Here is a 27,396-nt window from a genome sequence, read left to right on the forward strand (position 1 = left end):
TGAGGTAAAGTTTATGATACCTTCTGCAATGACACAGGTAACCCTCGAACTCATTATCATCGTCATAATTATCACCATCGAGGTTGCTATCAAATCCTGATTGTTGTTCGATCTATATTTGTAGGTTATTAGATTCCAGTTACCATACATGTTTGTGTTGGTTGTTCATAATTGAAGTGTTCGCGTTAAGAATCTTATGCCTGTCATAGTTATTGACAAATTTGTCTTGAGAATGCCGACTTTTTTTTTTCATTTCCCTGTTTTGAAATTTCGATCAACCGTTCTTTGCTTCTCGACGGTCTTCTAATGTCCTCTAATGTTCCATGAACTCCGCCATGTTAGAGCAGTCGGAGCTTTCTTCTTCTTGAGCTAATTTTCTATCCAATGTTGCATTGTTTCTCCATGGAAAATTTCTCTTAGTATCATCATTGATAACTAAGTTGGAATTTGGATTTGTTGTGGTATCTGGTGAAGAAGTTGTATTTGATGTACCCGATGAAAATGGTGAAGAATTTGGTGTTGAAGGAGAAGATTTTTTTGGTGATCTGTCAGGTAGTTGTTGCATAGTTCCTAACAAATGTGTATTCTATTTGTTCACCACTTTAAAATATGGTAACAATTTTTGAATTGGAATTTTTTTACGTTTTTGGCATTGCCAATATGCACGAGACTTTTTCTCCACATCAACATCAACAACAACACCACTCCCCGACTTCTCTGGGCTTGTATTATCATAGAAACATATAAGGCGCTTCCTTATTGATTGTAATGAAGTGTTGCGACAACCCATTTGCATCACGATCATTGATGTTGATGGTTTATTCTTGAATATATTATCCTAATACCCACATGGTATTATCATGTTGTTGTGCACCATCGATACAATCTTTGGTAAAACAAAGACAATTACGACAAATACATTCATTTTCAGCAACAATGAATTTTAAACCCAGAATTTTGTTACTTTTGTTACCTTTTCCCTAAGATTGAAGTTCTAATTGAGATTGAGAAGCCATATTACAGAAAATTAGGAAATTATGAAGTGTAGAAAAGGTGTGATTAGTTTATATTGTTTTAGATTAGAAGAACAGTGAGAGATTGAAAAATCTTTTACATATTTAGAAATTATGGTGTGCGTTGAAATGAGTTTGAAGTTGAGTATTTATAGGAAGTGGATTCATGACCATTAGATGATAAATTATCGAGCGATATAAAGACTTTTGTTGGGCACTATAATGACCACTGAGCGATCTAAGAGATCATCAAACGATGGAATTTTCTATCGCATATGCCTATGTGGTGTCTAGGTAGTTACATTTGCCACTTTGTCATACCCATAATGAGTGCAAAAATGACAAACTTCGCCATTCAACTAGCGCATAGGAACTGGGCTTATAGAGAGTGCAAAGTGCAATAGTAATTTATTTACACATTAATTTTAGTTACTTCCTGTCTCCAAAGTAACACTAAATTTAACATGTCTAGGAAGCTAATTCCTCATTTCGATTCTTTACAATGATCTACAAAGAATTGACAATTTCAGCATAGACTACGCTTGCCCAACAATCTAGTGAAGATAAGATTCTCGGGGTCTTAATTCATCTCATCCTATGGGTTCTTTTTCCAACTACGCGGAAATGTAGTTCGGTCAACATATAAATAACCAAATTCAGCTAATCCAAAATTTGAGAAGCTATCGCTACTGGAACAAACGTAGTGTCTATATATTGCACTTCACTAGCTAGGAATTCGTCAAAGAACGCGTTACTGGTTGAGACGGCAGGCAGAATTAGAAGGTTTCTAATAAGTTGTTAGACACGATCTCAGGATTTTACATATTTGTTCACGTAAATGCGACAAGATCTATGTAACAGAAAAACCTGTCATATTATGCAGACGACGGTTGTGGAGAGAGGTTTAGTCTTATTTTGTCAAATCATCTAATCTAAGATTTCATGGGTCCTTAACCAGTCGCTTGTGGGCAAGGCGTGGCAGTATAGTTGTTTGTAAAGGGAAAGTACCCGAGTTAGAAATTTGTCAGAGCAAGGTCTATCCCATTCAAAATGAAAGATAATCTAGTTGAAACTTGAAAGAGTGTAAAATCTATCATGGGATAGAGTGATAACAGACCACATGGCAAACTGTTTGCCTTTTGTTTTTCATTTAAGTTTCATAAGGCAAACTGTTTGCTTTTTGTTTTTCATTTTTGTTTCATAAGGCAAATTGTTCGCCTATATTTTTTTCATTTTAGTTTCATAAGGCAAACTGTCTGCCGTTCTTTCTCATTTTAGTTACATAAGGCAAACCATTTGCCGTTTGTTTCATTTTAGTTTCATAAGGCAAATTGTTTGACGTGTAGTGAAGACTTTCACTCACTCCTTCAACTGAAAGATAAGGTGATTGAGTTTGGGGTGATAGGGGGTTTCCCTCTACCCATAGTAGGACCAAATTTGATCAAATTTTTATCAAGTCTTTCGTTTTGAAAGAGAATCTCAACCCCCATAGCCCTTGCTCTTAATGCTAAATTCATTTGTGCTTTCTTAAATAAAAAAATGCTCCCTAAAATGAATAAATAAATAAAAAATAAAAGAATGTGTTAGAATATGGGTATCTAACTCAAAACCAATTGACAATCAGTGGAGTGACTTTACAGATTATAAGCCGCATAACTCAGATAATGTAGAACTAATACTCCCAAGAGAATGCTTATCAAATCCGGCCTATATTTTGGGCTTTCGGGCCATCGTTAGGTAGCCAGGATCTTAGATAAGGTATAGATAGTAACAATGTTGAAGCTTCAAGGTCTACCAACGGGTAAATCCAAAAGTCTTATACCTTGAGTAAATTGCATAAAGGGACGGGAAACCATAAGATTAAAATGCTTGCTCCTGAAAATCGGTATGCATGGCTTGTGAGACGTAACATTGTGATTTGTATGGGTTTGGACCGTTTGGTGGTGGGTTTATTTGCGTTGGGCACCATGTCTTTGTTAAGTCATTTTCTTGGACCAATTTCCATTCTTGAGTTTCCATCAACATGCATGAGACCCCAAGATTTGGACTACTCTTGAATTTCCTATGCCTAGGCACTGCCGCACAGGGCTGTCCGGCCTTAGAGGAAGAAAAGCGCCCAATGCCTCTGGCTCTCCAACCTCTTTTTAGTCCCTGAGTTGATATGGTCCATCACCTTAGAGCATCCACAGTGGGCGAGTATAACCAAAAATTTGGGATGAGATCGTAACACAGTGGGACGGAGTAAAGATCAAATCCCAACCAAAGATCAAATTCCAGACCAAATATGGTCGCGACCAAATCCCAAATTCTAATATAGTCGGGCGTAAATTTAAAGTACGCTTGTTGCTGGGCGTAAATTTAAAGTACGCTTGTTAACGGGCGGAGATTTAAATTACGCCCGATGAAAATTCAAATTAAATAAAAAAAAAAAAGAATGAGGCGGACTTTTAAAGTCCGCCTGATGAAAGTTACAAAAAATGGGGCGGACTTCTAAAGTCCGCCTGATGAAATTTTACGAAAAAAAAATGGGGCGGACTTTTAAAGTCCGCCTGACGAAATTTTAATCATCTACAGTTGCGTCACAACACGGACTAAACCTAAAATTTGGTCTTTTTTTTGATTTTTGATCTTTGGTTTTGATCGCACCACTGCAGTTGCTCTTAGCGCTGAAGGTTCATTCAACTTGGTCCATTTACTACAATCTATTGCTATATAAAATGATAAGCAGTGGATGGATTAAATAGTTTAGTTAATTAGTTACCGTCAGCAAATTGGTAGAGTAGAAAACTAGATTTATAGCAAGCTGTCAACTCCCATGAAATGCCAGTTCACGCAAAGAAACTTTTGTTGTTCATCTCGCTTGATTTTGACACTTGGTGGTAAATTACGTGCACATACAGAAATCCATCATCCATAAGTCTTGACCATGTCTTTCGACTTGGACTTTGTCTTCTTAAGTGAATTAGTGGATGACCACCACCCACCACAATTTTTATTATCTAAAAATCTTTGAATCAAAAAATATCTGATATTCATACAATATTCTATCTACTGAGCAGTCACCATTCCACAAGTCTACTCTGCACTAGATTTTGATCAGATCAGAAAGTAGTGGGACCTGTTTATTGGTGGGGTGTACATTGTGGGACCCATGAAATATTTGTCGCTGATTATTTATTTTATTTTGCTAAGCTTGTGAACTTGCTAAACAGGGTTATAGCTCGCTAGATTAAGGAAAAAAGTACTCCATCCGTTCTTTTTTAATAAACCAGTTTTGTTTTTAGCGAAATTTAAGGAAATTAAGAGAACTAATCATTGAAAGTGGTCCTCATGACACTTATCAATAAAAGAAGTGAAGTAAAATGGTCCCCATGACACTTGTTAGCAAAAGAAATAAAGTGAAGTGGTCCACATGACACTTGTCATCAAAAGAAGTTAAGAGAAAAGTGGTCCCAAAAAATTAAAATAACATTTGACTTTCCCAATTAGGAAACTGGCCTATTTTTTTGAAACTTTTATTTATAGATACTGGCCTATTAAAAAAGAACGGAGGGAGTAATAATGAACGGTGCCCTGGCAAACCAACATATGGATTAACCCGAGTGTGCCTGTGCCTAGCTAAAGCTTATAGAAGGGATTTGTGACAAAGAAGTTGCAACCACCGCAGGAGAATCAGAATCAGATGCCAACTACCGTCAACTGACAACATATATACAAGAATTAGTGTATATCTGTTTTATTTATTTATTACCGAATTGATTTAGAAATTTCACAATCAAATAGAAACAACTTTATTAAACCCAAAAACAACTTTAGATTAGTGTATATCTGTTTTAGATATTCACAACCTTGATTTAGAAATTTAGATTTACAAACCCAAAAACAACTTTAGATTTACAAACCAAATAAAAGAGGAGACTCACTTTTATCATGGAGACATATATAAATAAATTTTTTTGTATAACTTCAGCAGAGGGCTGGAGCTAGAAGTTTGAAATTTGTGTAATACCAAAGTATCCGTAAACTCAGCGGTGTTCACATATGTAAGACTGGTTTGAAAAATGTCAAAATTAGAGTGTTAAACTTTTGGCAATAGTCAGAACATCTATGATGGTGGGCGCTAAAAATTCCATGTGGAGGTATTACTTAAACCTTTATTTTTGAAGGTTTATATATTAAAAAAATATTACTTCTTTGATTTTAAAGAATCCGTATTTGGGGATATTAACCGTTACATGAGGCTGAAAAGGACATATTAGCCTTTATCCTAAAAAAAATTAAAAAGAAAAACCAAAAAGACCTAAATCATTTTACTTAGTATCCCCTTCATTCTCCAACTGACGACTGTCTGTCGGAAAAACTTCTCTTCTTCTTCACTTCTTTCTCCCACAATTTCTTGGCTTCGTCGTCAATTAACCGATGATTTCAAAAATTTCTTCGTCGATAATATCTTCTGCGAAAATAAAACCCCGAACAGAACAATGTCAAAGGGCTTGCATTGATCTTGTAGTCGGAGTTGCGGATCAAATGAAACCTCAACAAGTTTTGAAAGATAAATTGCATGCAATTGCAAATCAACAAGAGGACTCGGTCGATCAACCTATTAGTAACATGGCTCTTGTGAGAAGGTAGGCGATTCTTATTAATTTTCATAATGTTGTGATTAAATTTTCTAGGTTTTACATCACAAATTAGGTCAAACTTTCGGTTACAGAGTAATTGTCGTCGGCATTGATTTGTGGATGAATATAATGACGATAGTAGTAGTTGGTATTGTCCACTGTAACTTCACTGTTTTTTTTTATTTTATTTTGCATGTTAGGAATCGGTATTGCATGTATCAGTTATAGCTATGCCGACAGAGGTACAATATCTTTGTTGTGAAATTGCTCTTTGTCGGCATAGTCGGTTGAAATTCTATCAATGCCGATTGTTAGTTACCTTTGTCGGCATTGTTTGAAAACATCATTTCAATGTCAATTGTCGCAAATTTCTATGTTGTGAAATTGAGCACGATCGTCATTCTCGAAAACACTTTTTCAATGTCGAGTTTGGTGTTGTAATGCCGACTCTTAAGATGATACAACACGGACTCCTAAGTTATAAAATGCATAGTTCATTAATGGAATTTGATTTTTATGTCTTATGATTTATGACCAAGAACTAAGCCAAGATATGGTCAAAGGAAGTTGCACCTTTGAAAGGAAAGGATATCGATGCTTCTTCAGCGTCCCTTCCCTATCATCATACCGAGTGTACCTGGATGAATTGGGGGAATACCAAAAGTCGGCATAACTATATGATGAAGAAAATACCGGCTCTTCATGATACAATTATGCCGACTGTGGGTATGTAAAATTACTAATCAAACACATATAAATCACTTTTACCACACTAATACATGATTATTCAGAGTACTTGTATCATCAGTTTTTTCATTTTCCTTGTGTGGCTTTACACTTGTTCCTTCATTTGAACTTTAACTTGGGGTTTGATTTGAAACTTGATTTAAGGATTTTTTTCATGGATAAAAGTTTGATTCTCTACAAAAGGTTTAAATTGAAAAAGTCTTATAACTCTAAAACGGGTTTCAATTCTCTTTTTATCCCGAGTATGTTACTGAAAATCCTATAACATACTTTGAACTCCAATCCAAAGAGTAAGGAGAAATTATTACCGATTGTAAAAAATCAATCGTTGCCATTAATCCATTTAAAATTCGCAGAAAGAGCAAAACCCGAAGGAAAGTCTCATGGTATAGATTCATAGGGATCCACAATTAGAGGAGCATCCAAAAATGTAAGACTCGGCTATTCTTGTAAATGATTTGGAATTTGGTAAAGTTGAAAAGTGCATTCAATCTGTAACCGTAGGACCAGTCGAGTTGAATATATATATATATATTTTTTTAAAAGAAATCAATTCATTCCAGAAAAACCTACAAAAAAAAATGATATTTTGTAGAGAATCTGTTCGTTCTAACCTACCAAGGTACATGTATCTGATTGTCGGTAAACTTATTCTGGAATACATCTTCATATCTACAAAAAAAATTGAATTTGCTGGGCTTGCGGACTTCTGATTTTTCTAGATTTAAAAATTATGATATACCATTGTAAAAGCTAGAGTTTCCGTGAAAATATTGGGTTGGATTGAACAAGTCTTATAACTCATGGGTTTCAAAATATTTTCTTCCAAAGTATGTCCTTGGAAAGCCTATAACATACTTTGAACTTCAATCCAAAGCGCTAGGAAGAAATCGCTACCCATTATAGAAAATAAACTGCCACGATTAATCAATTTAAAATGCGCAGAAAGAGAAACCCCTACAAGCAATTCTCATGGTATGGATTCATAAGAATCCACAATTTGATGAGTATCCACAAATATAAATGTCGGCTATTTATAAAAATGATTTGCAATTTGGTAATGTTGAAAAATCCATTCAGTCAGTCTAAGAAGGACCTGTCGAGGTGAACATATGTTTTCTAAAATAAAAATCTTTGTTGGTCCCTGAAAGACCTACCAAATGAATCTTTTTTAGAAAATCCAATTTGTCTATAAGTAATCAACCAAAATACTTGTATCTCATTGTCGGTAAACTCATTTAGAAAGAAATCTTCACATGAAAAGAATCTTTTTTGGACTTGCTTGACTTGTGGACCTCTAATTTTCCCACAACAACATAATTCAATTGGTATATATATGGGATAACTATAAACTCGTGAGTGTTAAAAGTCGTCAAAAGAGTTGTGATAAGAATAATTCTTTCAGAATTTCCCAAAGTGGCCGATAAATCATGTTCATAAAATAAAAAGAAAAAAGAAAAAAAGAAAGAAAAAAAAATGCTTAAAATTACTAATTTATGTACCAATATCCATGTAAAACAGGCATGCACTATAGTAGGCCTAAGCTACAATGGGTTTAGGAATTCTAGCTTAGTCAAGAGTGGGAGGAAAAGCAGCAACAGTGGGACTTAGCTATGTGGGGTTGGAAACTAAGTTTCAGTTTAAAATCGGTGGATTGATTATCCAACTTCAACAAAAGAAAGAAAAAAAAACATTGATTTATGTGTAAAAATGGACTCAAAAACTTCATTTGCATTCGTTAAAAACAATGTTTTTGACAACTTAGGCTAAGCCAAAGCTGTAGCATGCTCAAGCTTAAATTAAGCTATCTACTAGAACGTGGGAAATGAAACTCTATAGCAATTGCTCTTCTCCATATTGCATAGATTTTTTTTTTTAAATAAGGAGATATATTACTGCATAATCAGTTAATCAGCAGATCCAGTCTCATTTGGAACAAACTCAGACAGAATTGTCCTTCTGATGGTTGAATCTATATGATTAATGTCTTCTGAAACTTGATACAGAGTTGGAATTAAGATTACATATATCATAAGTTTTAACAGTGTCAAAAGCTATTGTCAGAATTAAAAACATAACCAGAAAACTGTGTTAATTTCCTTTCTTTGCCAAAAAAATCAGCTACTTTGTTTGCTTTTCTGTCCACAAACTGAAAACCCAAAAAGGATACTAGTTATTTTGCTATCTTCTTAATAGCGCGTTTGGATACAGTTTTGCTTCTGATTTGAAACAGAAGTCAGAAGTCCAGATATTTTGTTTCACAAAAAGTCGACTTTTCTAGTTTCTAGAAGTCGTTTTAAAAATCTACACCCAAACTGACAAGAAGTTACTTCTAAACGTGTATCCATCCAAACACGATATTAACCTTCTCTAAAATTGCTACACATTGGCGTTGGATTGATGATTCCTTGTCAGTTGTCACAGAGTGGCCACTTGCTCTTAGGCTCACCAGCCATGAAAAAGTTCAATTGGTACTAGTAGGTGGTTGATCTTCTTAAAAGCAGTTATTAATCTCCTAGTTTTGGGAAAAATAAAAATAAAATAAAATAAACTAAAGATCCCCATAATAAATAATAAATATCCCTTTCTTCCCTATTCCCATCTCCCACTTGTATCTTTTTCTTTCTCTGTCTCTATTTAGCTCTAATAATAATTACTCTGTTTTACTATTTTAATAGTAACCATTTTTAATACTAACTACTATTAATCTACTCGTCTTCATCTCTCTTATGTGGTATTTCTTGAAATAAGATAAAGTTAATGATTCTCACGTCTTACCAATCTAAACCCTTGAATCAAACTCAACTCCCATTCTTCCTCTCATTCTTATTTCTTCAATTCCAAATAATTTCCCTAAACAAACCCTACAATTTGATGAGTTCTTGATTTTTATAATTCTACTTTTTGGAAAAGGAATTGACAGAATCATGACAGAAGTCCTACTCCATTCTCCTTCTTCTTTACCACCCACAACTACTAATGTCTCAATCAATAAGACTCAGTCTCATCATCATATCCAAACCCCCAATTCCAATTCCTCTCTTTTTATTAACAATGCCCCAAATTCATTTTCTTCCTCTTCTTCTTCTACTTCTTTAGTTGAAGAAGAAGAAGAAGCACAGAGACCATCTTCATCAGAAGCAGATCAAGTATCATTATTAGCATTGTTGATTACAACAATTAGGAAGTCCATGGTTGCTTCTTGTAGGAGTGATATTAGTGAAGGAGGGGAGGAAGGAGAAGAACAAATGTCTTCATCCATGGAAATTGGATGGCCAAGTAATGTTCGACATGTTGCTCATGTTACTTTTGATAGGTTTAATGGGTTTCGTGGTTTACCTGCTGAGTTTGAACATGAAGTTCACAGGAGAGCTCCTAGTGCTAGGTAAAATCTTCTCTATTCTTTCAGGTGTTTATTGTTGCTGTTGTTATTGCATTTTTGGGGAAGTTTTAGTTATGGTTTGAAACGGGTTTCTTATACTTGAATTTATAAATCTTGAATAGTTAAGGCATTTTGGTTGTGATATGCTTATAATTGGGGAAAGATGTTGAAAGTCTTGGTTATGGAACTGTAGGAGTAATGGAGGAGATATGTGAATTTATTCTCAAGATTTAGTACTGGATTAGGACCTATTTTGAGTCGTTTGTTGCAGGATTTCGACACGAGGACTATGTAATACCTTTGTTTAACAAATTTGCGGTAGAGGAGTTACAATTTGGTGGCGTTGGGTCTTTCTTAGAGGCTTAGTGCTACACCTTAGTGTGTACATGAACAACTGGCTTGGAATTATTGATTTTAGATTGAAAATGAATCCACATTCTATTGGGAAGTTTCCGAATTTTCTCTTAGTTATTCATCTTGTTGTATAAAAATGTTATTATGCGAGATCCCTCCTTGGTGGTTTAATGAATTGAAACAGTTTTTTGGAAGGTGTTCTGCATATAGTTGCTGAAATGAAAATTTCCATTCAGTAAACATGTAATAATTTTCAATCTAAGTCTGTCTAAATCCGGATATATCCTTCTTTTGCAGTGCAAGTGTTTTTGGAGTTTCGACAGAATCTATGCAGTGTTCCTATGACTCCAGAGGAAACAGCGTCCCAACAATACTCCTGCTGATGCAGAAACGCTTGTATGCTTTAGGAGCCTTACGGGTATAATTCAATTTTTTCCTCCTTCTAGTGAATGAGCTGGATACACTGTTGTGATGAGCAATAAAAGAACGTCCTATCAATTTCTTTGTTTGATCTAAGTCAAATATTTTGCAGGTAGAAGGGATTTTCAGAATCAACGGCGAAAACAGCCAAGAAGAATATGTCCGAGAGCAACTAAACAACGGAGTAGTGCCAGAAGACGTTGATATACATTGTTTAGCAGGTCTTATAAAGGTAAATCATTGATTACCTTTTACAAAGTTGTATTCCGAAGTTTGGAATTTGAATATCCCAAGTTCGTATATTAAGTTTTTATGTGTTCATGATTCCAGGCTTGGTTTAGAGAACTCCCAAGTGGAATATTAGACCCTCTTGAACCTGAGCAGGTAATGCAGTGCCAATCTGAAGAAGACTTCACTCATCTTTTGAGGCTACTACCCCCAACAGAAGGCGCTTTGCTCGATTGGACCGTAAACCTGATGGCGGATGTTGTCCAGGAAGAACAACAAAACAAGATGAATGCTCACAACGTTGCGATGGTTTTTGCACCAAACATGACTCAGGTTTGAACCAATCTTTCATCGAATTTCCTATATAAGCAACATCCTTGCTTTGAGAAGAGAATTACAAGAATAATCCCTTGACTTCTCCAATTGCAGATGGTGGATCCACTAACTGCATTGATGTATGCCGTGCAAATCATGAACTTCCTCAAGACATTGGTTGTAAAAATACTAAAAGAAAGGGAGGATTCTGCAGCAGTTCCTTTTGTTTCCCATGCAGAACCTTCAGATGAGAACGGACAGCACAGCCCTTCACCGCCTTATTGGAACGCCAGCTCCTCTCGACAGAAAGAAGACAGAGAACATATCTTCTTTGATGAGGATCCTGTTGTAGAAAGTCCTCAACATCGCGGGAAGGCTATCCCTGACAGAATTGACTCCATCGAGGATGATTTCTACAGCAATTGTGGGGTTCCAACTCCAACACACTCGTCAGCCCGAGGTTACGAAACAGGTAATATTAGTGTTCCGAAGTCCTCAATTCTGGTAAACTTCTTTGACAAGAGTGCACAATCAACTAAATCAAATTTCGGGCAAGAATTAAGAAGGGTTATTGAGAAGCCTGTGGTTCAAGGTTCAGGACCTGATGAGAAACCCAGGGAAATCAGCATTGTTAGTCGCATAAACCCAAGGGTGGAACGTGTTGAAGCTTGGCGATGAATCCAGTAAATGGAAAGAAGAGGTTCTCTCCTTGTCCCAGATGAAGTAACCTAACTAATGTGCTCACTAGAGCTGGCAATGTGAGTACTGTTTGCATTTGTACCTTGAAGGTATCATAGTTTACGCTTTCTCTAATGTTTCTTAACCCTGTATTCATCTGTGTATGTCATCTTTTTTACTTCCTCTCTTTCTTTTACATGTTATATCATTTCACACTAACATTTCCTGATTCACAAAAAAGACCTTCTTGTATTCACTTGTGAGATAAAACAGAACATACAAAAAGAAAAAAAAACAACTATACTGTTTTACTTGTTGATATTATCATTCCACAGCTTCTGCTGTTATTCTTATGCACTTATAAAAAATCTTCCGATTTTCCGGTAAAAAATCGGAAATTATCTCCGCAGACACTACCAGGCACTGGAAGGAATATCCAGATGATATTATGCTTTGAGATAAGATTATACTATCATGATATTGATTTCATAATGTGTTTGATCCACACAAATGTTATATGAAGATTGGTCTAGATCCTGTTAGATATAAACCAGTCATTTTACTTCATAAGCTTCCAAACTATTTACATATCACTTTCAATTGAAATTACAGCGACAGGGTAGTTTTCAGGTTACACAGTATTGCTATTGCACGTTGAAAATTTTCACAGCTAAATTATTGCCTTCTCTTGGTGGTGGTAGTTCCAAATGTGTGGGGTCAAATTGATTGAAAAGGTCTTTAGCAAATCCAGATTGATTTCATTTCATTGAGCCGTCCATATGTACACGTTAGTAGGTATTATTAGGATCACAGGTTATCCAGAAAAAGTAAAAGTTCCTGAAAGAAACCTCCCCTATATAGCAGCTCGTGATAATATCTTGAGCTGGACAAAGGCAACATATAAAGTACACCAATTTTTGTTAGGTCGGCAAGAGTGAACTCAGGCTGCAGCGGATATCATCACCCAACGACTTTACCACTGCACCGAGTCAGATTGGTTGACATATGTGATGAACAAGCAAATTTGAATGGCTCATCCTAATACTGTATTGTGACTCGGTTTCTTCGACTTGTGAGTCACAAAGACTAGATACATGCTTGCAGCATGCCATGTGAATTTGAACGTGATTCCCACTTTGAAGTCTGGAGATATTAACAGATGCCAAATAAACATTGGTTTTGTAACCTCCTGTGCTGTGCATGTCTTCAGAGATTCAGTTAGTGACCTTTGCAGCAGAGAAAATCATATTTCTGGCTTTGTCAGACAGTTGTTCACCCACACGGTCTAGACAGAGTCATAAGGGAGTAAATGAAAAACGTCTAAAGATAGATAATAATAATAATAAGATGTGGCCAGGTCTCATTATCTGATGTCACATAACCACATAAAATCATCAACCCTTAGATTGCTCAAAGGGGCTGAGTCAGACCTAAAAAAAAAAACCTGCATCACCAAATTTAGCATTTTTCTCCTCTATTTTCCAACCACTTGTATATATATCCCCTCTGGCAAGTCAGCCTTCCTCTCTAACTAAACCGCCCTAAATACATCTTCTTCTTCACTACTCACACCAACAAACACCATATCAACAGTTTCTTGTTTTTCCTCCTCACAAGAAAGAATCAGTAATACAGTAATGGCTTCATGTGATAGTCTTCAACAAATCTTTGAAAACCCATTACCGAAAAACCCAACACTCATTGAATCTTTATCATGGAATCAGATCAAACCCATAAGAAAACCCACTGAAATTTCATCTTTTTCTGAGATGTTTGGCGAGCTTAACTTTGAAGATAACTCGTCTCCTCCTCCTCCATCTACGTTATTTCCACCACCACCATCTTCTGCTTCTTGTAACAAGAATCTGAATCCGGTTTTTGATCATCTTAATAATGAACAGCTTGAAGAAAAGAATAACTTGTTACCATCGTGTTCTTTCCTGGGTGGTGCTGCTAATAAGCATCGCCAATACATGGATAATGGTGGTTCAAAGATTAGCAGCGCTGGTGGTTATCAATCTAAGAAGAATCTCCAGATGTGCACAGAAGGACTTGGAGTAGAAAGCTTTGATTGTATCGAAGAAGAGAAAAAAGATGATTCAGAAAACCAGGAAAAGAATAAGGTAATGATGATGAGGAGTAATTTAGGTCATCATAAATCATCATCATCATCTCACATTATGGGACATGAGTTTAGGAGATTATCAAGAACAGGTGCCAGGAAATTCCCTCCTCCGATTTCTTCTATTGGGATAAGTGGAAAACCTGGGGTTAGCTTTAGATCTTTCAGGCAAGATGGGCGTTTTGTTCTCAAAGAGATCAGAATCCCAACTCAAGAATTTCTTCATGCAAGTAGAGAAGATGGTCGCTTAAAGCTCAACTTTGTTCATCCGCAGCGACGAATTCTTGAAGAGCAAGAAGAAGAAGAGACAGAAAGTAGTTGCGTAGACGATGAAAACGAAGAAACGAAAGCTGTAAAAGATGAATAGTTCGATTTTGTTTTAGCTTTCCCTACAGAAGTGATGCCTAATGTTGTGGACAATCCTTCTGTAGGGTAAAATTTTGTATCTGATTCTTTTTCTTTGGCTTTCCTGTAGTATAGACAATCGAACTCAATCAAGCATAAATGCAGTTCAAAGACATTCATCCACATAGACCTGAAAATCTTTAAAAAAAAAAAAAAAAAAAAAAATCAAACAGGAAAAGACAATGGAAGTTCGTCCTAACTCTGCAGTGAAACCCGATTTTGTTATTGCTCTGCACTCCTATGAACTGACAAGAGCCAGGTAAAAAGTTAAAAAATTAGAGCCCTCAAAATAAATCAAGTTCACTTCTTAAGCAGTTCATGGGGAGTGTTCAGAGTTCTAATCTCTATTTGTGGTTGAGTAACTAAGAAACAATGTTGCTCTAGAACATAGATCTCAATGCTGGAAAATGACAATCAAGAGGGTTAACCAAACACGAAAAAGCTTAAGAGGAACCTGATAAACACCTGCACCAAAATTGGGTATCTGCCTAAGGACATGTACACATGCTTAAACCAAAATTGCACATCTGCCTAAAGAGATAAGTACTGGGAAACTTTTCGTAAGGATCAAAATCCCTCAGAAACCTTCGGTTATAAAACCACAAAGAGAGAAATAGATCTATATCCTCTTTTCAGATAAGAATTTCTTCTTCGCTAAACAAGTAGTAGTATAAACAGTGACGCTGAAATCTGAGACAGATCTTAATATTAGCAGCCTATAAAAGAAGTAGAGTAAGTAGTCTCCTACTAAGGTCAACACCTATCTCAAGGTTTTCGTTTCTTCTGTGGAAATACCTTCTAAAGCAATTTACACCGTACAGACCATAAAAAATGTTGGATAGACTGCATCTGCAATGATGCATAGCAGAACTTATTTCTTATTTTGAAGGAAGGTGTCATATTACATGATGAAGAAGCATGCATGGGTGAACAAAACAATATTCCGATATTGCTCTCCCCTATTTCCATACTTATTCTGAGATACATGAAGATATCAGATTACATGACAAGAAGGCATGATGAGTAAATGTCACCATAAATATAGATTAATGCAGCTCTCTTCGAGTTCTCCATAAATATAGATTCCGGTTGTTTACCTTCTGCCGCTGAGAGTAAATCCAGGTGTACAATAGAATGATGAAATCACGATGGGGGGATCTGACCATCTAACGTTAGAAGCACTTTGTAAAGCTCTGGACGGCGATCCCTAAAGACTCCCCAAGTTTGTCTCTTCAATTTGATCTTATCGAGATCAAATTCTGCCACTAGAATGTCTTCATCAACGGCATTGGCACTAGCAACAATTTCTCCAGTGGGTCCTGTTCATCAGTCAGTTTGTTACTCAGATTAGCATCATAGTTGATCTTTCATCCATACAGAAAATGTAAATCAGAACCTGTTGGCATACACTGAACAAATTACCTGCTATGAATGAGTTTCCATAAAACGTGATCGCACTGTCTCCATGTTCTGTCTTTATTATCTCCTTTCCAATGCGATTTGAGGCTACCAAGGGTACCTATATTGCCCACTGCATATATCAGCATTATATTTGCATACTGCTCATCAAGAGCATCAAAACCATTAGAAAGGATTCAGAAGTTTCACTATGCTGGACCAACAATTCTTGAAAACATTAACCATTTAAAGGGTCACATTCTTACTAAGGGTGGCCACCTATTAGTGGTCACTGAAGATACTACAACCAGCTCAACATTTTCTCCCTTCAGGCTCTTGATCAATCTATATTGTCTGGTTGATCAATCTATAGTTATCTGGTTGATCAGATGGTCTAAATTGATGAATGGACCAGTGACCACTGATGGGATGTTGGACTTAGGAATAGGGAGGAGTGGCGATTAATATTTAGATAACAGAAACAATTATCTACAGAACTATTGGAAGGTAATCAGAAATAAGAAGCATCCAAGAATCAATACAGTAATTCTGAAGCAAATTCCAAGATTAGGATAAAAAGAGTATCTTACCACATTAGCCCCAGCATGCCCTTGCATTACTCGTTTCCAATGATCAGAGGAATCAAGTCCTTGATCTTGTGGTTCAGAACCAATAGCGGTAGGGTAGAACAAAATCTCTGCGCCTTGAAGAACCATAGCTCGTGCAGCCTCAGGAAACCACTGATCCCAGCAAATAGCTACATCATAAGTAGAACAACATCTCAGGTCTCTCTCTTACCTCTCTTGCAGAGCAAAGAAGCAAAATATATATTCTGAAGACAAAGTCAAAGTTAAAAGCAGGGACTAGCAATCTCATTATTGATGTAGCACAATATAACTAGTAACTAGAGGCTCTGGAATACTAAAACAGTGAGTTCCTGGGACCACACCAAATAGTCTTTCGGTCATTATCTCAAGATTGGGACAAAATAATATAGTGATGTAGAAAACACGCAATCACTAATTCCGTGGAGATGGTGTTCCTATCTAATTGCCACTTTTAGTTTTGTCTACTTATATTAACATTATTCCTTTGAGCAAATTAACTTACCAACTCCAATTTTGGCAAATTTAGTCTGAAAGACCTGAAAATATGTCAAGAGGTCTAAGATCAGCACATTGTTCATGGAAACTTGAATTCACTATTTATTGAAATATCACACTGATATCAAGATAACAAAATAATCACCTTGAAGCCAGTGTCACCAGGATTGAAGTAGAACTTTTCTTGGTAACCTGCATAAGAGAACTAATTTTTAAGTTCAACACAAATGTCATGGAAAATGTTAAGAAGAGACTAATATCCAAAGTGATACACTTGCCTGGTCCATCTGGGATATGGGACTTCCTATACAATCCAAGATCTGTACCATCAGCATCAATAATAGCAATTGAATTGTAATGGGCATTGTTTGCCACCTCAAAAAAGCTTACAGGAATCACCACTCCCAACTCCTTTGCAAGCTTTTGCATCCTGCGTATTGTACAAACGAAGCTTTTGAAGTCAATAAAGCTATCTCCTTGTTTTGGTGAAAGGATGATGATGATACAGCAGTTTGAACTACGCAAGAGTAGAAACAAAGCATGGGCGACACAAAACATGCATCTAGGAAAAGATCCACTCATCCTAAAATGATCGTGACTGACCAAGTTTTATCATCCTATCCTATTTAAGCATTCATCAGAAATGTCTAAAGATCCCACCTCCTAGAAGAGAGCTATTAAGCAATATCTTTTTAGCATGTACAGTACTAACAACCTGAAACCATCACTTACAAGTAAGCAATGAATACCACTTGATAATCACCTTGAATTTCCCTAAATCACAGTTCAGCTCTTTTACCTTATGATTGTAGGGTGCTCTTTATAAGGCTTTGCTCGTAGAAAGAAATCTTCCCTCTGCGCTTGACAGAAATAATATCCTTCAAATAATTCCTGCAAACAACCAGCATAAGATAAGATCCAAATCACATAACTTAAATCAAATTTATTTAGTAAGAAAAACACGTAACAACTGAAACCCTTCCTCAATTCTCCTCTTTGCAACTTTTTACAGATTATTCTTAAAATCTAAAGATACTCTGAATTAGACTATCAATAGCCACCTCCATCCTCCAATATAAACACTACCAGTTTCTTTGCCATAAATGAGAATTGAGATAATAACAAAATTACCTGGATAAGAATGATGTTTGCTCCCTTTTTGTGAGCATCATTAACCAATCTGCACCTCACAAAAATTAAATTCATTACTATTACCGATTGAATCAAGTATAAGAACATTTTATGATTGATTTCCCAACAATAAGTTTTTTTCTCTGGATTTTAAGAACATTTTTCAGATAAGAATCTGAAAAAAAAATCGAATAATCTAAAAACCTAAAAATGAGATTGAAACGATTGCAATGAGGTCAGACCTTTCTGCTTTATCAACGTTAGTGTTGATATCGTCTGAGCAAGCGAATTGCAGAGCTGAGACCGTCACCATTCTTCTTCCGTCCATTTTCGTCTCTCTTTTTTCTCTCTCGCAATCGCAGTATCCACTCCACTATGACACACACACACACACTAGCAAAGATTCTTATGACTCGGCGGGTAGGTATGACCCTGACCAGTCAACCATGGTCAAGGAGCCAATTGATTTGTCGCCAAGCTCAACTGTTTTCATACACATAGGCTATTTTTCATGGCTAAATTGGGGCCTATGCCACTTAATTGGGCCTATCAAATTTTCCTTCCTACTCTACTAAATTGCTATGGGCTATCAAACTTCCCAAAAATCCTAATTTACTCCCACATTAATTCCTAAAACAATCTCGTATAAATATTAATCTTTCCATTTTCAGTTGATCCAAAGCCATAAAAAATCTAAACCTAAAAAACTTTCTATTTTCATCATAATCTTCCAAATTCTCAAAACCCTAACCAATTTTTTTTTGATCTTCTGCTCCAAGATCTTCGATCCAACCAAGAAAAAGGTAAATCTCCCATTCTATGATTCGCATTTCTTCATTGATTTACATTTTTAAATTTTCGATTTTCGTCCATCAAAATCTCTGATTACACCCAGAATGGGTATATGTTGACGTATCGAATAAACCGATTCTGAGTTTTGTTCTTCGACCATGAAGAGCATGCAGAGTAATCGGTTTATATGATGATTAACATCAACCGATTCTAGGTTTAGAAACGAAATATGAAAATACATCACCAGAATCGGTTTATAAGTGCTTTAGAATAATCTGATTCTGAGTACATTTTTTTTTAAACTATGCGATCCATAATCGGGTTTTATGTGCTTGTTAATTTACCGATTAAGACTGTCTTTTCAGATTCCATTCCAAAATCGGTGTTTATATATGTATCACATAAACCGATTGTGGATGTTTGACATTCCTGTATGTTTTGTTGTTGAGAATCGGATTACATATGTTTAATTATGTAGCGATTGTTAACTTGATTTTTTTTATGTAGATATGGACTTCGGACACCTAGCGTTTTACACTCGAGAGCTCACCTTAGAGGATATTCTTAGGGAACCACAACCCGTCCCAGAAAGAAGCCTCTATAAGTTTGCATATGGGCGTGAGACCCGTCTTGAACAAGCCCTCGCATTGATTGACAAGCTTGCATTGGAGGATCTTCATAAGGTCATGAAGTTCACTAGGATGAGGAGAAACATGATTTCTGTTGAGAGGGATCGTCATGGATTTATAGAAGGTGAAAAAGCGGGGGTACAACAACCACACCCAATATTTCGATTAACAATATGTATGGACTAACTCCAATATACTTTCAAGAGAATCAACTAGACTCAATCTTAATAAAGTATATCAAAGAGTTCTAATATCTCTATTTCACTATGTAATCAACAAATCGAACAGATAGAAATCCGTGAGCCTGATTATTATGTGAAATAACTTGAACGGTACCAAAGACCAATGTTCAAGTGTCAATCAATGTAAATCAACAACCAAAGGTTGGATATTCTAATTGATTGATCTTAACGCACAACCTGTGATATTTCTATTATATAACAAAATATAAGCGGAAAAGAAATAAAACAGACTCCAGAATTTTGTTAACGAGGAAACCGCAAATGCAGAAAAACCCCGGGACCTAGTCCAGATTGAACACACACTGTATTAAGCCGCTACAAACACTAGCCTACTACAAATTAACTTCGGTCTGGACTGTATTTGAATCCCAATCAATCTCACACTGATCCAAGGTACAGTTGCTCTCATTACGTCTCTGATCCCAGTAGGATACTACGCACTTGATTCCCTTAGCAGATCTCACCCACAACTAAGAGTTGTTACGACCCAAACTCGAAGACTTTAATAAACAAATCTGTATCACACAGAAAAGTCTACGATAATAGATAAATCTGTCTCCCACAGAAATACCCACAAGTTTTGTTCCGTGTTTTGATAAATCAAGGTGAACATGAACCAATTGATAACCCGGACTTATATTCCCGAAGAACAACCTAGTATTATCAATCACCTCACAATAATCTTAATCGACGCGGTGAAAGAAGATATTATGGATTCACAAACGATGAGACGAAGATGTTTGTGATTACTTTTATATCTTGCCTATCGGAGATAATAATCTCAAACCAATCGTTACGATTGTGCTCAACACGATAGAATCAACAAGATCAGATCACACAACTACGAGAAAGTAGTATATGTCTGGCTTCACAATCCCAATGAAATCTTTAAGTCATTAACTTGGTTTTCAAGAAGAAACTTAAGGTTAAAGGAGAATCGACTCTAGCTAATACAACTAGTATCACACGTAAGGTGTGGGGATTAGGTTTCCCAGTTGCTAGAGTTCTCTCTTATATAATCTTTCAAATCAGGGTTTGCAATCAATGTTAGCTTAGTAACAAAGCATTCAATATTCACCGTCAGATGAAAACCTGATTAGATTCAAGATAATATCTTTCAACCGTTGGATCGAAAACTTAGCTTGTTACACACAAATCAAAATGCACGATTTTAGGTTTGTGTAACTGTACCCAAACATGTACATTTGTTGGTTCAACAATAGTTAACCAAATGGTTAGCCGTATGAGAACTTTCATATCAACCATATTCTTCTTCTCCATAACTAGTTCAAATGACTCAAATGACTCAAATGAACTAGTTAGAGAGTTGTTCAATTGTATAAATCTTATATAACTATACAAGACACAATCGAAGCAAAAACGATTTGATTCACTCGAATCGATTCGTGAACTTTATAGCCACGGTTTGCAAATTGCATTCCTTAGTTAATATAAATATAAGTTCACAAAAAATCGTCTTTAGATATAACCAACTCAAGTACGCGGACTTAGTTCGCGGACGTAAGTTCCCGGAAGGAGTTTACAAACTCCAGCAGATATTCTCGATATGAGAACCTCCGCCAGTTCGCGGACTGGGTTCGCAGACTCTTCTTCCGGTTTTCCTGATCAACTAAGTATGCATACTTTGGTTCAAGGAATAAGGACTTATACATATATGTGTTGCCACACAATGCTTATATCCAACATTGGTTATATAATTTAAACTCTCATTTCAATCATTGAAACATTCTTCGAGGATGTTATATAGTTGTTATTCACAAACCATTTTCATCAAAGTCATTTTAAAAATGATTGAAACATAACATGACTTTTGTCACTAGGTAAAGATAAACTTGGCTAAAGCGAAAGATTACAAACATATATTTCGAGAAATAAATAAGCGAGATAAACTCGGCTCGAAATAGCAAATGTTTATAATCAAAGTCTATATAGCAAAACGACTTTTGTCTCGAGATAGGAGATAGAGTAGATAGACTTTTGAGTGATAGATAAGTTCAAGTCTCCACATACCTTTTAGTCGATGAAGTTCCACCAGTTCCTCGAGTAGTTCTTCATCTTGTAGATGATCGCCATGGAGTTCTTGAGCTCAACTACACTTTCTATCCTAGTCCGAGACTTAGCTATAGTAGACTAGAAATCAAGACTTATAGTTTTGATCACTAACATTGACAAACATGCTTGAGATAGCAACGCATGCGAGTTCGACCGAGCAGTGCTCTAACAATCTCCCCCTTTGTTAATTTTAGTGACAAAACCATCAATACATATAGAATACAAAAATAAATAGATAAAATTTTGTAGCTCCTATTCCACATTCCTAATCTTCAACATTACTCGAAATCTTCGTCACTTCCAAGTACTCCAATGATCCCAAAGGTTGTAAGTTCAGCATCATCGTTGTTGAAAATCCGTAGCTATAACATTGAGAAAACAAGTATTCTCAATCATTGTTATACAGTGTCATAGTATTATTATACAACATCAAAGTTCAATTGTATCATAACTTCGACAACAATACTATGGTGATATGTATCACTCCCCCTTAGTAAATGATCCATCTCACATGGAAACCACTCCCCCTTACATAATGATCCAAAAACCATATGTATTTGTAGTGTGAACTACATATTAATTCTCCCCCTTTTTATCAATAAAATTGGCAAAGGTACGAAAACGTGATCCTAATGAAATTTCCAAAAGAGACATTTCATGAACAAAAGAAAGCACATATCAACTTGTTTATGTTAGAGCATAGCTCGGTCAACCTCGCATGCGTTGCTATCTCAAGCATGTTTGTCAATGTTAGTGATCAAAACTATAAGTCTTGGTTTCTAGCCTACATAGCTAAGTCTCGGACTAGGATAAAAAAAGTGTAGTTTAGCTCAAGGACTTCATGGCGATTCATCATACAACGACGAAGATTTATACAAGGAACCGTGGAACTTCATCAACAAAAAGGTATGTGGAGACTTGAACTTATCTATCACTCAAAAGTTTATCTCTTCTATCTCTTACTTCTTATGAGACAAAAGTCGTATGCTATATAGACTGGATCATACACATTTGACATTTCGAGCTGAGCATTCATTGCTTATCTTTTATCTCGAAATCGTGTGTTGGTAAAGCGTTTCGCTTTGATCAAGTTTATCCTCACCTAGTAACGAAAGTCATGAAAAGCTTCAATCACTTTGAGAATTGCTCTGACGTGAATCAGTCTGTGAATAACGGCTACATAGCGTCCTCTGAGAATGGCTTGATGATTGAAATGAGAGTTTAGATTACATAACCATGTATTCCTTGAACCGAAGTGTTCGAACTTTGTTGATCAAGAGAAATCAGGAGGATTGTGGAATTGGCTTGCCAAGTCCGCGAACTGTCGGAAGTTCTCGACCGAGAATTTCTGCTGGGATTTTCCAAAACTCGTTTGTGTGCTAAGTCCGCGAACTCAATCCGCGAACTGGCGGAAGTTCTCATCCCGAGAATTTCTGCTGAGTTTGGAAAACTCAACCGATTAACTTAAGTCCGCGAACTTGTTTGTGAACTTAAGAGGTTATGATCTAAAGATGTGCTTTGAACATGAAACATTAAATTACTAAGGAATGTTTTATGCAAACCGTGGCTATAATTTTCATGAGTCGATTCAATCGAATCATCTTTGTTTCAATTGTGTCTTGTGTAGTTACATAAGATCTCATAGCAATTGAACAACTCTTTAACTAGTTCATTTGAGTCAATTGAACTAGTTATGGTGAAGAAGGACAAGGTTAATATGAAATGCTCATATGGTTAACCTTTTGGGTTACTATGTTGAACCAACATACACGTACACGTTTGGGCATGATTTTCACAAACCCAGTAAACGTCTACCCAAGTGTGTGTGACAAGCTAAGTTTTCGATCTAACGGTTGAGAAATATTAGCTTGAATCTAAATCAGGTTTTCATCTAACGGTGAATAAGGATTGCTTTGTAACTAAGGCAAAACCCTGATTTGAAGGCTATATAAAGGAGACATCTAGAATTTTGCAAAACTAATTCCCACACGTCTGTGTGCTACTAGAATTGAAATAAATCCCCACACGTCTTGTATGCGGTTCTATAAGCCCACAAAGCATCATTAAGTCGCATGCTCCAATCTTTCCTTGTTGGATTCACCGTCTTCTCTAGAATGGATTTCACCTCCCGGTTAGAAACCTCGGCTTGTCCATTTGTTTGGGGATGATAAGGTGTTGCAATCTTGTGCGACACATTGTACTTCTTCAACAAGGTTTGTAAGATCCTATTTTTGAAGTGAGAACCCCCATCGCTAATTATGGCTCTTGGAATTCCAAACCTTGCAAAGATATTAGCTTGCACAAAAATCTGAAACCACTTTAGAATCATTAGTTGGGGTGGCCTTAGCTTCCATCCATTTTTAGACATAATCAACAGCGAGTGAGATATAAAAATTCCCATGAGAGTTGACAAAAGGACCCATAAAATCAATACCCCATACATCAAAAACTTCAATAAAGTGAATAAAAGTTTGTGGCATTTGATTTCGGGCACTTAGATTGCCTGTTCTTTGGCACCTATCACAAGTTGTACAAAATATATATGCATCCTTGAACAAGGTTGGCCAATAGAAACCGCTTTCAAGTACCTTGTGATCGGTTCTCTTACTCCCAAAATGTCCTCCGCAAGCATAGGAGTGACAAAAAGATAAGATAGAATTAAATTCAGATTCAGGAACGCACCTTCGTAATACTTGGTCACTACCTTATTTCCATAAGTATGGATCATCCCATATGTATTGGTTCCCTAACCTCTTAAGTTTGTCCCTCTCATCACGAGACAAGTTCTTTGGGATTTGTTTAGACACCCAGTAATTGACAATATCGGAATACCATGGTTCTCCAAAGGCAATTGAGAATAGTTGCTCATCCGGGAAACTTTCACGCAATGGGATAGCTTCCTTGTCCACAGCAAGACGGCTCAAATGATCCGCAATGGTGTTCTCAATTCCTTTTTTGTCCTTGATTTCAATATCAAACTCTTGCAAGAGTAAGATCCATCGTATAAGCCTCGGTTTCGCTTCTTTCTTCATTAGCAAGTACATAAGTGTCGCATGATCAGAAAAGACAACAACTTTTGTACCAATTAGATAAGAGCGAAACTTTTCCAAAGAAAAAACAATAGATAACAACTCTTTTTCAGTGGTTGTGTAGTTTTGTTAGGCCTCATTTAACGTTCTAGAAGCATAATAAATAGCATGAGGTATCTTCCCCACACGTTGCCCAAGCACCGCACCAACCGCATAGTCACTTGCATCACACATGAGCTCAAAAGGATTGCTCTAATCCGGTGGTTTAACAATAGGGGATGAAATCAAAAGTTCTTTCAAACGATTGAATGCCGTCATACACTTTTCATCAAAGTTAAAAACCACATCTTTTTGCAATAAGTTGCAAAGTGGTGATGCTATCTTGGAAAAATCCTTGATAAATCTACGATAAAAACCTGCATGACCAAGAAAAGAGCGTATCTCCCTCACCGTAGTGGGAGGGGTTAAAGCAGAATAAGGTCTATTTTAGATTTATCGACTTCCAAGCCTTTAGAAGATATTATATGGCCTAAAACTATGCCATGAGTTACCATGAAATGACACTTCTCCCAATTAAGCACAAGATTTGTTTCAACACATCGTTCAAGGATTAGTGACAAGTTGTGCAAGCAAAGGTCAAATGAATCACCAAAGACACTAAAGTCATCCATAAACACTTCGATTATGTTTTCAATATATTCTGAAAAAATACTTACCATACACCTTTGAAAGGTAGATGGAGCATTGCACAAGCCAAAAGGCATCCTTATATAAGCAAAGTACCAAAAGGACAAGTGAAAGTGGTTTTCTCTTGATCCTCCGGTGCTATCACAATCTGATTGTAACCTGAATAGCCATCAAGGAAGCAATAGTAAGAGTGTCCAGCTAAACGTTCAAGCATTTGATCAATAAAAGGCAATGGAAAATGATCCTTCCTAGTGTTGGCATTCAATTTCTTGTAATCAATACAAACCCTCCAACCGGTTTGCACACGAGTTGGGACAAGTTCATTCTTATCATTCTCCACCACCGTCACACCTGATTTCTTTGGCACTACTTGTACCGGGCTCACCCACTTACTATCGGATATGTGGTAGATAACACCCACGTCCAAAAGCTTTAGTATCTCCTTTTTCACAACTTCCATCATGGGAGGGTTCAAACGACGTTACGCTTCTCTTGTAGGCTTTGCGTCGTCCTCCAAACGGATTTTGTGCATACAAACGGCAGGGCTTATACCCTTGATATCAGCAATTGTCCATCATATGGTCGTCTTGTACTTCCTTAGCACCCTTAGAAGTTTTTGCTCCTGTAATTCACTAAGCTTGTTACAAACAATCACAGGTAAATCTTCCTTGTCACCCAAGTATAAGTACTTTAGGTGATCGGGAATAGGTTTCAATTCTAACTTTGGAGATTTAACAATGCAAGGTACAAGCTTTTCATCACTGCATGGTAAGGAAATAAAAGATATATTATGAGTTTCCGGGCATCCTTGTTGTGAATTAAGATCACCAAGGGCTTCCTTGACTTCATTACCACACTCTACACCATTATCCATGGATGTAGTTAAAACAGTTTCCAAAGCATCATCACCATTCAATTCAAACACTTGTTGTGCCAATGTATCCATAACATCAATGGAGAAACAAGAGTGGACATCACTAGGATATCTCATCGTCTCGAAAATGTTGAAACGTATTGTTTCTCCATCAAACTCTATAGTTAGCGTTCCCTTGTCCACATCAATAATGGTTTTCGCCGTTTTCATGAAGGGACGCCCAAGTAGCAATGGAAGAGACGAGTCCGGTGACCCTTCATTCATCTCTAACACGTAAAAGTCAGCTGGAAATACAAGTTGATTAACTTGCATAAGAACATCCTCAACAATATCCATTGGGTAAATATTAGAGCGATCGGCTAATTGCAATACAATTCTGGACTTTTTAAGAGGACCTAACTCAAGTGAATTGTACATAGATGCATGCATAACATTAACGGATGCACCTAAATCCAACATAGCTTTGTTAAATGTGGTGTTACCAATTGTGACTGGAATGTCAAAGCTACTGGGATCCTTACATTTCAGTGGGAGTTTGTGTTGTCAGATTGCCGAAGCATTCTCCCCCACACTTAGCACTTCATTACCTTTGAGCCTTTGCTTATTGGTACACAAGTCCTTCAACACCTTCGCATACTTGGGAACTTGCTTGATAGAATCAATGAGTGGTATGTTCACATGGATCTTCTTTAGAACGTCTAAAATCTCCTTTTCTAGTTCCGCCTTCTTGGAGTTTGCAAATCTGCGAGGAAAAGGTAAAGGAGGAACATAAGTAGAAACCAGAGTTTTAGAGTTAGGAATAGATACCTCAGAAGTTTGGGGAGAATCATCACTCTTCTCCTCCAAAACAGGTTCCTTTGGTGTTTCCACCTTGCTCGAATCAGTAACCTCGGGTTGCACAAGTTGTGTACCACTTCTCAACGTAATAGCATTGACACCCTCTTTTGGGTTAATGGGTTGAGAAGGGAGTTTCCCACTATTTTGTGCCTTTAATTTGTTTATGTCCATCGCCATGCAACTCCTTGATAGCACTCTTAGTTTCTTGCTGACTTTCTTTAAACATGATAGAAATGCATTGCATAAATGTTTGAAGCTTTGCATCAATATCGGAACCTTGATTTTGAGCTGCTTGTTGTGTTTGTGGTTGCTGAA

The 27,396-nt window shown here is 36.6% G+C and overlaps 2 protein-coding genes across 2 annotated transcripts; one reads left to right on the forward strand and one right to left on the reverse strand.

The window, feature by feature from the left end:
• Positions 1-9,108: 9,108 nt before the first annotated feature.
• Positions 9,109-12,080, forward strand: LOC113311057 (rho GTPase-activating protein 4-like). The gene is made up of 5 exons (XM_026559903.1): positions 9,109-9,767; positions 10,416-10,536; positions 10,651-10,770; positions 10,869-11,099; positions 11,196-12,080. Exons 1-5 carry the CDS (start codon positions 9,310-9,312, stop codon positions 11,757-11,759), a joined length of 1,494 nt encoding a protein of 497 aa, XP_026415688.1. The 5' UTR covers positions 9,109-9,309; the 3' UTR covers positions 11,760-12,080.
• A 3,038-nt stretch (positions 12,081-15,118) lies between these two features.
• On the reverse strand, positions 15,119-18,308 carry LOC113311058 (N-carbamoylputrescine amidase-like). The gene is made up of 9 exons (XM_026559904.1): positions 18,161-18,308; positions 17,919-17,967; positions 17,587-17,678; positions 17,066-17,217; positions 16,933-16,979; positions 16,795-16,828; positions 16,275-16,441; positions 15,709-15,805; positions 15,119-15,605 (listed from the first exon to the last, which is right to left on the reverse strand). The coding sequence occupies exons 1-9, from the start codon at positions 18,244-18,246 to the stop codon at positions 15,430-15,432; spliced, it is 900 nt and encodes a 299-aa protein (XP_026415689.1). The 5' UTR covers positions 18,247-18,308; the 3' UTR covers positions 15,119-15,429.
• Positions 18,309-27,396: the final 9,088 nt, after the last annotated feature.

Source organism: Papaver somniferum, chromosome 9, assembly GCF_003573695.1.
Source record: "Papaver somniferum cultivar HN1 chromosome 9, ASM357369v1, whole genome shotgun sequence".
In the NCBI taxonomy this organism is placed as follows: domain Eukaryota; kingdom Viridiplantae; phylum Streptophyta; class Magnoliopsida; order Ranunculales; family Papaveraceae; genus Papaver; species Papaver somniferum.

Excerpts from the sequence above, each read along its gene's own strand:
- LOC113311057 (XM_026559903.1), top strand. The coding sequence starts at position 9,310 with ATGACAGAAGTCCTACTCCATTCTCCTTCTTCTTTACCACCCACAACT. Across the intron at positions 10,537-10,650 it reads ATGCTTTAGGAGCCTTACGG|GTAGAAGGGATTTTCAGAAT; the intron begins GTATAATTCAAT and ends AATATTTTGCAG. Across the intron at positions 11,100-11,195 it reads TTGCACCAAACATGACTCAG|ATGGTGGATCCACTAACTGC; the intron begins GTTTGAACCAAT and ends CTCCAATTGCAG.
- LOC113311058 (XM_026559904.1), bottom strand. The coding sequence starts at position 18,246 with ATGGACGGAAGAAGAATGGTGACGGTCTCAGCTCTGCAATTCGCTTGC. Across the intron at positions 16,829-16,932 it reads CTGGTGACACTGGCTTCAAG|GTCTTTCAGACTAAATTTGC; the intron begins GTGATTATTTTG and ends ACATATTTTCAG. Across the intron at positions 16,442-16,794 it reads ATTTGCCAAAATTGGAGTTG|CTATTTGCTGGGATCAGTGG; the intron begins GTAAGTTAATTT and ends CTTATGATGTAG.